The 9,712-nt window shown below is 33.8% G+C and overlaps 1 protein-coding gene across 4 annotated transcripts; it reads right to left on the bottom strand.

Moving 5' to 3' along the window:
- On the bottom strand, positions 1 to 8,925 carry LOC109340264 (kinesin-like protein KIN-13A). Of its 4 annotated transcripts, XM_019577906.1 has the most exons (14): positions 8,724 to 8,924; positions 8,374 to 8,636; positions 5,922 to 6,143; positions 4,977 to 5,168; positions 4,452 to 4,556; positions 4,215 to 4,292; positions 4,009 to 4,090; positions 3,291 to 3,453; positions 2,595 to 2,924; positions 1,508 to 1,726; positions 1,202 to 1,393; positions 796 to 1,141; positions 631 to 696; positions 1 to 372 (listed from the first exon to the last, which is right to left on the bottom strand). In XM_019577906.1, exons 2-14 carry the CDS (start codon positions 8,566 to 8,568, stop codon positions 190 to 192), a joined length of 2,373 nt encoding a protein of 790 aa, XP_019433451.1. In that variant the 5' UTR covers positions 8,569 to 8,636; positions 8,724 to 8,924; the 3' UTR covers positions 1 to 189. The 4 variants fall into 4 exon arrangements, with proteins under 4 accessions (XP_019433451.1, XP_019433450.1, XP_019433449.1 ...); XM_019577905.1 differs by having other exon boundaries at positions 796 to 1,393; positions 8,374 to 8,623; positions 8,724 to 8,925; XM_019577904.1 differs by having other exon boundaries at positions 796 to 1,393.
- Positions 8,926 to 9,712: the final 787 nt, after the last annotated feature.

Below are 9,712 nucleotides of genomic sequence, written 5' to 3'. Positions count from 1 at the left end.
TTGATTTTTGTCCACTCAATTTTGGGGCAGATATCTCAACCTACTTAGATAGCAAAAACTTTGCAAAATTCACACAAAGGGCATATACATTTAAGTAAATTAGAATATTTCCAACAAAAGACCAGTTTATATCATCTAGCAAAACCTTTCAGCTATATTGCTAATGAACACAAGAAACCCAGTCCCCTATTAACGAGGAACTCTCTTTCTACTTAGTATCTCCTGTTCTTTTAGCCGATGTTGGAATCTTGCGAGGCGAGCTTGAAGACCAACGAGACTAGCTGCTTTTCGAGAAAGAACGAAGCTCAATTGGCTTACATAGTTGTCAATAAGGCTTCCTGGCTGGTCCACTTCCGCCAAGAGTTTCATTTCCTGAAACCAGAAGCAATACAAGATGAGAACCCTGAAAAGTTGTCAACAAGTTATCTGAAATTTAAAAATTGAACTAATATTCCTTCCTATTGTAAGTTTCTAAAATTTTAAGAACTAAGCTGTTAAGCATGCCAGTTCATGAAGAACATAAACCGAGCTCGAAAACTCAAGTGAAGTGATACAACAATAGCAGTTACAAAACTGAGTTTCACAACTTGATGTGACATAAAGAAAAACATGTAATAACTAATAACTCACTTCACGAACAATCTCCATTGTGTCCTCAATTTCTTTCCTATGAGCAGCAATTAGTGCTTCTTCCTCCTGGAAGATACAACGAAGTAATAAAACATATGGCATAAAAAAAGTTCATATTTACTTGAAAACTAGTAAATAAAGGGTAGTACTACATGTTTGACAAACCTCGAGCATTGCACTGATATTCCCATCCGGAGAGGATTCTGCTCCATGAACCCTGGACCCTGTGGTAACAGTGGCATAATTTCCTGTGCTATGCTGCTTGGAGATTGTTGGGATATCAGAACCATTGCCATTGGCATCCCTTTTCATCCACTTTGCAGCCCTTTCAGACTTCTCATCCTTAGACCCTTTTCTGCGTGGGGAAGACACATGTTGCATTTTCTCGTCTGTATCATTCTGTGAATAAGAGTTCATCTTTTGACTGGAGGAACCACTATACGTGTTCTTCACTTCAAACCTCTCCCTGTCCATTGAAGCAGAACCCAATCCTTTTTCCTCACGCCCACTGAATAGGTAACTTGGCGAAAAACTTGATGGTTGTTTTTCGACGACATCAGCAGCAGTGCTGTACAAAGAATTTTCCCTTTCAACAAATTTCCTGCCCATATCTGTTGTTTTCTCTTGATGTTGATCATTAAAATCCTCTACAGCAGCACCAGCTGGAAGGGATGATGTGGACGAAACCTCCTTATTAGCTTGTGGTATTGGATTTGGGGCCTGATCTTTTCTAGGATTCCCACTTTTGGATAGACTTTTAACCCTGTTTATGTTGTGATGAAAGAGTTACAATATGCACACATGAATGTCCATGACAGAATGGAAGGTCCTGTTCTATAAAACATGACGTTCAAGCTCATAATAGGGAAACACATACCGGTCGGCGTATCTCAAGGTATTAAGTGTATGTTCACAAGACCCAGCACCTGGAGATATACAAGAAATCATAACAGTCTTTGAATTGCCCACAAAGGAGTCACGAAGCACTTCTGTAAGTTTGCTTCCCCGAAATGGAATATGAATCTGGTCATTGTCTAGAGCACGAATGCACTCCTTCAAAGCCAAAAGGCTTTTGTTGATTTCTGCTCCTTCCATCCTATAGAGGATATACATAAAAGTTTTAAACTAGAGTGATTTGTTAAGATACAGACATGCTTCATCTGAACAAGTACAATACAAGGCATGGATGGAAGGAAAACACTAAATAAACAACCTACAAGTTTGTGCATTTGGCGTCTATTTATAATGTAACCCCACATAGTTATAATAATTTGTGCAACTAGGTAGTCCTCAATTTATTATACTAAATCTAGTTTTAAGTTAGAAAAACATCAACACAATAACTAAATATACTAAGAAGACAGACAACTAAAAAAGTACATATAATTTACTTTGGACCTTTCATTTTATCATGTCTTCAGAATAATATCATCAGATATAAATTAGTAGCTATTTAGAAACTTTTGAGAAGTTTACTTTCAGCCAGAAATTAGCAAAAAGAATCAGAACAATTAGATGGTTTCATTTACTTTTGCCAACCATGGTGGTTTATGTTATTTAACTGCCGTTCCCATTTCTTAAAGTCAAAGCAGAGTAGATTTAAAAGAGATGAATACTAAAGAAAAGAGGGTGGGGGCTCTCACCAGTTCTATAAAGATTTTCAATATCAACCCAGCTAAATACTATGCACTGAAAGAATCAGATTAAGCACCAAAATTTTCTTTGCATTGTTAAGATGAGGTGTTTTATGCTTTGTCGATGAATATGATTTATGATATAGTATTATGGCATCGTTTGATCCATGTAGTCAACCCTACCTAGTGGATAAAGGCTTAGTTGTTGTTGTTGTTAAAATGAGGTGCTCAAGAAAATTTGCATGCATAGAACATTTCACAAAGCATCATCGTCCAGTTGACTTTTGAGGGGTTCAAAAAACTTAGCAAATAATATAAATATTTAAGTACCGTGTCTGACGATCATTATCAGTCGTGTCAGCACCTCTTTCGCTTCCAGCAAGGTCAATAAAAGAAATCTTCCCCACAACCTTCCCGCTTCTTGTATCATTTCCATCATTGTTCCGCTTGCTCTCTTTCACCTCACCATGCTTCTTCACAGCCAGTTGTAAGATAGCATGTGACCTGGAGGACTCCTCATTAGCACCAGTGGATCCCGTACTTCTGGCAGCATTCCCCTTTTCAATGAATTCTTTGACAATCTGTACATCACAGACTTCAAATTCTTGCAGTCCAACAATGCAAACTTGCTGCCTTCCATCTTCCCTCATGCAAAGTTTCCTATTCATAGAATAACAAACACAGACATTCAGCAACTCAACAATCTGTAAATGCATATTAATTGAAACAGACATTAGTGTTTTATACAGGCAGAAATAAAGAGAAAATTGAGTATTTGATGCAGGATAAAGTTACGGAGTGACGCTCAATACTAGAACAAATGTTTACTAAAGCATTTAAATCCTCAACACAAACACAAAGATGACATCTCCTAATTGGCTCATATACAAATTCAAAGCACTTATGACATATAGACAAACTGTAATACAACACAATGATCAAATGTATTTAAAATAACACACTGTATTCACATGAAAGGTTAAAAAAAAGATGCAAGAAATATGATAAAAGGAAAGAAATACCCACTTTCTGTCACTAAGAAGATCAAAAAGTTTTCCACCATATATCTCAAAGTAGCTAAGCCACAATTTAAATCGCTGATTTCGGTAGACTGGATGATTCAACTGTCGAACAAGGTCCTCTGCAGCTCTGAGGGGTAATGGTTGCATTGTGTATGTTTTGCCACTTCCTGAAAAAAAGGGTCATTCATTAGCATCATAGTAATGAACGCAAGTGATGGAGTAACTGTTTGAGGATCAAGCACAGGCACAGAACATGAATGAACAAACTTATATTGTGGTCTACCAACCAGTACAAATTCTTCTTCATGGAAAGGGGTAGATTTCATGGATACATTTCAAACCTTTAATTAGGTGTGTAAGCCAATCTGCCATTAAGTAGGAAATATCATTTCCATCTAAACCAAGTCAATCAAAACCCTTCACTCTCTAATCAAATGAGTATTTTATGATAGTTTTGAGACACTTAATATATTGGTCTATATCACACATGCCTGCCAAGAACAACACACTCAAAAGAACAAAAAACAAAACCCCCATCTTTTCCTAGTTTAATATGTTGACACTATCAAGCAACAAATGCTATATAGTGGAAACAACATAGTAAAGTTAAACCACAAAAAATTGATATTGAAAAACTAAGGTTTGAAATATATAATTGGACTACGGGTATAATGTGGTTTTAATACGAGTTTGACACTGATAGCAAACAAAAAAATTCTCACCTGTTTGACCATAAGCAAAACAGGTAGCTTTGGTTCGCTGGAAGATTGTAGGAATAATTGGTTCTACTGTAGCTTGATATACCTGTTATAGTCAAGCAATCACGCCTTAGATCAAATAAATGAAGACTACGGCATTCACAAAAAGGGTAAATAATGATATCAAAACAGTTGTAAAAAGTTACTTATATTAACAAATGATTCCTTACTTCATCATTGGCAACATGCTCATCAAGAACAGCATCAAAACAAAATTCATGCTTCTCTACATAAGCCGTCAAATCAACCTTTTCACAATAGAACAAAAGATCAAATCATTGAAAGTGAGTAGAAGTAAGGATATCAATATAAAAGAGAGCTCAATATTGAGACAGCATTAATTCAACATTTGAACTGAATATAGTTTTAAATTGTAAATAGTTCTTCAATTCAATATCTAAACAAACCTTTAGTTTCGGTTCATGGACAGTCAAATAGGCATTGTCAGATACTGTTACAATATCATCCTCATTCTTAGCAAGCTCTTTCTTGTTTAAAGGTCTTTTGCGTACCTAAGTTGTGCATTAAAAGTGAGATGTTTCAAAATTTTATTCAAATTAAAATAACTATGAATCTCCCTCATATGCTAATGAATAAAAATTACATCTTAATTCAAGAATGAAAAGATTCAAAATGGTTTGAATTTATCACGCACCACAAACTGTTAATAAAAATGCATTTTCCTAAACATTTTCTATACCGAATGATGATCTTGGGAAAATTCTTTTCCTAGTTTGGGAACAAGTTGTGGTTGTTGTTCGTTGTTCTATTATTATAATATTAAGGGAACAAAGGTAAGAAACCAAATTCCCGATAGTTATTAGTACTTCCAATGCATTGGGAAGTCCGAATGCTGCATATGAAAAATCAGATCTTCTACATGCCTTATGCATAAGAAGATCTCTGCATGTTTATGTCTACAAATGACATACCACAACTTTAATCTTAGCAACATTATTTTCCCTGGTACTACTCTCTTTATCATTCACAAGTAACGATATTGATTCATCAGCATCTGCTTCTCCTCTTTCCAGCTTGCTGTTCAGTGGATTGAAATCATCTTCAAATGTTCCATTATCTCCAGGCAAGAAGGGTGATGGTTCAAATGCTTCTGAAATAGCATGCTGATCAGAGGAAAACAATTAGAGCCAACAAACACATGGAAATACACATACTTGAACTACTGCCAGAATGTGAAGCTAAATGCAGGAATATATGGGATCTAGGAGAAGAAACTTGCAACGATAACAACTAAATCCCTAGTGGGAAAGGGCTATATGGATCAGGAGAAACTAATTACTTCCAAGCAACAACAACAGCTAAATCTTCATCTCACTAGGTTGGGTCGACAACATGTATCGAACACCACCATAATATTCTATCATAATCATGTTTATTGACAAGCATTGATCTCAAAAAGGTTTCGCCTATGGTTTTTATTGGCCTCTCTCTTCTTCTATAAATTGGATTAACCTCCATTTGCTCTACTCTCCTTACTTGGGCATTTAACGAAAACCTGCCTATGTGTGCTAGATAGTATACATAGTTGGTCCTAAGCCCGGACAAAGGTGGAGGTTGTGTTAGGCAGATGACAGTCAAAGTAAAAGTGTAAAACTTTCTGGAATCTCTATTATATGAAAACTAGTTACTTCCATGCATGCATAATAAAAAAATAATTGAACAAAAAATTGAAACAAAAGTGCTACAGGTTCAAACAAATTTAGAGCATGAATATACTCACTATATAACCTAGGAGGGTAGATTTTTCATCATCACCAACATAAACAGGTGCATGAGATGTGGTATAAACAATTACAAAACTTTTCATGTCAAACTGCTAGTAAGTTAACAGGCAACAACAATATGATGAATCATACCTCTGATAAAAGCTCTGTATCATCCATAGCATGAAGATCCAAAAGCCCAGCCCCAAAATCACCCCTGAACTCGGGAGAATAAAATCCATCCAAGGTAGCCCCTCCCCCAAAAGTTTGGGAATTGGGTGTATATGGCTCACAACCAGATTCCCCATTAAAATTGAGGTTTCTCATTAACTTCAAAAGCCTCTGCTTCTCTTCAGCAGACTGTGCTCCATATCCCTACAAAAATATCATATTCGTCAATGCCACCTCATACACAACCATCATATCCCATTATTATTATATATAAATAAATTATTTGCCAAACTTGACCTATACGGCTATACTACTAAGTGTGGGCACACAAAGTTGTCCCTGGAAATGCAAAATAGCTCAAACTTAAAAAGGTGATACACCCTCACTCCCGAGATTGTCAATTTTGAATAACTTTTTCTTTTTGACAATCTTTTTGGGACAGAGGTAGTATAACATGCAAAGCAAGTGCAACCAAATTTTAAATATCATAAACTACATCCAAAAAGACATCACGATGCAACATAACCAACCAAACCCCCCTTATCTAACAAGAACCAAAAATTAGTAAGTACAATTACAACAGGGGAACAAATACGATACAACACAATTGTGATACAGGATATACAATTAGTAAAAGAATTATTGAGTTTAGTTATGAAAGAGAAAAATGAATTGCTCAAAATAATAAATTGTATTGATAATATTGTAAATGATGATGTGATGATATTATCATACAAAAGACATAAATATTAAACTCTATCTATACTAATACTATATTTCTAAGAAAACAAATCATAAAAGATAAAATAAAGTAATTTTATTCCTAAAAATTATTTTCTATAATATGATATACGATATTCTAATATACTTTCATATATTTTAAATAATAATAATTCTTGAAGATAAAGCTTATTAAGCTCTAAGCTCGTTACAAATAATCCCTTTATAAATAAAAAATAATTACATTGGCTCCACCAAACATGGCAAGGTGTTGTAAACGCTGGCAAAATCTACAATAAATATGGTGGAACTATAGCTACGATGAAGGTAATCTAAGGTAGCTAGAACAAATGTTCTAAACCATTAACAACAACTACATTCCCCAAATGCCATAAGGCAACAAAGCTTCACCATCCATAACGGAAGTTATCTCTAAGCTTAACCATCAAGGATAAAAGCAAACAACGCTTAACCATCCATGGCAAAAGCTAGGTCTAAACTTAATTACCATGGACAGAAGCAAACAATGCTTAACCTTCCATAGCAAAAGTAATTTACAAGCTTAATCATCATGGACAGAAGTTAAACAACACTTAACCATCTATGGCAAAAGCTATCTCCAAGTTTAACCATCATGGAAAGAAGTAAACTAACAAGAATGATGGCTGCACAACAAGCAGTATCAAACAACAGTAACCAAATTTGAGGATTGGTCTTTAAGCAAGAACAAAAGAGCACCACCAACCAGAAACCACCATCATTTAATCAATATCAGGATGACATCAAGTTTAACCACCACGGTGGAAGCTTTAATAAAATCGTGCACCAAGAAAAACAAATTCACAATAGGGAGAGAAAATCGACATGCTAAAGAAGGAGGCTAGAAGGACGGTGAAACAATGGCGCAAATGACAACCCTTAAAAGTGGGATGACAACAAAAATTAAGAACAAGTGAGAAAGAAGGTGACAACATGAGCACCAACATGCAAAAGGATCACAAGCCTAAGCACTTCCCTTTCCCTTAAGGCGGATACCATGTCAAAATTATTAGGTTTAGTTATGGAAGGAAAAAATGAACACTAAAAATAGTAAGATGTTATCATACAAAAAATATAATACTAACTCCTATTTATACTAAGACTAGATTCCTAATTAGATAAGGAAATAAATCATAAGATAAAATAAAGTAATTTCAATACTAGAGATCTTTTAAGATAGTCTAGACAAATCTCATATAATCATCATAATATGAGGTCTTCTCTAAATATCGAGCCTAGATATTCTCTATAATCTTAGCTCTAAGATATTTTAAAATACTTTTATATATTCTAATAAAGCTTAACATAAAACTACAAATTTCAAATTGAAAAAGATAAATAATGTTTTGAAAACTAGTATGAGTATATTGTAAATATAATAAAATACAGACATTTATCTAACTTTTGCGGCACTTCCATCTACAACAATATTAAAAATAAATATAAGATACAATTAAGAGTATTCAAAGTTGTCTGAAGTGTTTATGCTTCATAACATATAAATATAAATCACTCAAAAATACATATTAAGGAAATGAAAAGTAGTGTCATTCATGGAGTCATCACAACTAATATTAAACAAAAAAACATAAAAAACATAAAAAACATACACAAAAGCAAAATAATTTTTTTTAAAAACACACAATTATATAAACGAGGCAACATATGAAACTACCTGCATGAGTTGGTTTGGGAGTAAGCGATGATCGATGGCAGTGGAAGCCAAGGGAGATGCCAGATGCTGCAAGCCGGCGGATTGCAACCACCGCGCCATGACGGCATCGCCCGCATCAGTGGTGGCAGGTCCCGCATTGTGCAGAGAGCCGCCGTCGTATATAGCGGCAGTTGCGGCGGCATTACTCTGCTGCATCTGGCCGCCGCCTACGTGGCGCTGAGAACGGCGTTGGGGCGCCAATTTTCAAGATCTATTTGCACAAGCTTCGCATAAACACACATCAATTAAAATGAAAATTGAAATGAGATTAAAATTGAAATTGAAATGAAATGGATAATAGAGAGACTCACGAGAATGAAGGGAGAATTTGAATTTGAAGAAGAACATGAAATGAAAGGAACAGTGGATTAAGATTCAGATCTGAGATTGGTTCAAAACGATTCGTTTAGCTGCGATGAAATGAGAGGAATGGTTTTTTGGCTTTGGGGCAAAAAGGAGAGAGATTTCTTATGAAACTGGATCATTAAAAACAATAATAATTATCATTTATCCAAACAATTAAACGGCTAACTATTTTCGTGAGATTAATATGTCTCCAAGAGACTTGACATGATATGATGTTCTAAAATAGAGTTCCGTTCCGTGAGCTATAGAATAAAGTTATTTTCTTACTTTATATCTATTATGTTCATTATGAGCAGCAAATAGATTAATTAAATTTTTTTTGTTAGATGAATTTGATTTAGATATCAATAGATTCATAAAACTTATTTATTAATTCATATAAATTTATTTAAATTCAAACTTAATGATTTCATTATAATTTATCTATGACTTAATTTTTATGGATGAATATCAATCCATTTGTTTTTTAATAAAAACTCAAAACATTTTTAAGAAAATCATATTTTTAAAAACCAATATTTCAATAAAACATACATTTATAAAATTACATCTTTTTTAAAACACTTGTAAAAAAATTATTTTAAAAAATGTTTTTTAAGAAGTTTTTGAAATTTTGTAAAAAATTGCCTTTTCTATGAGCATGCAATATTTAAGGTACTATGTGTATGTTTTTAACATATATTTATATATATTATGTACTTAAAAACAAACATTTAATGTTAATTATATCCATATGTCTTATAATAAAATTCAAAGTAGGAATGAAAAATAGTACAAGAATGTGAGTTAAAATAGTAAATGAAATTGAAAAGTAAATAACGTCAATTTTTTAATGTTTGTTTTCTAAATGAATTGAATATTCATCCAAATGAATATATGCATAAATATCTATTGAATATAATGATTGAGTTCAAATCTATGTATTACTTAAGTT

The sequence above is a fragment of the Lupinus angustifolius genome, unplaced genomic scaffold (assembly GCF_001865875.1).
Source record: "Lupinus angustifolius cultivar Tanjil unplaced genomic scaffold, LupAngTanjil_v1.0 Scaffold_151_28, whole genome shotgun sequence".
In the NCBI taxonomy this organism is placed as follows: domain Eukaryota; kingdom Viridiplantae; phylum Streptophyta; class Magnoliopsida; order Fabales; family Fabaceae; genus Lupinus; species Lupinus angustifolius.
This window is presented reverse-complemented; position numbering and strand designations above follow the sequence as displayed.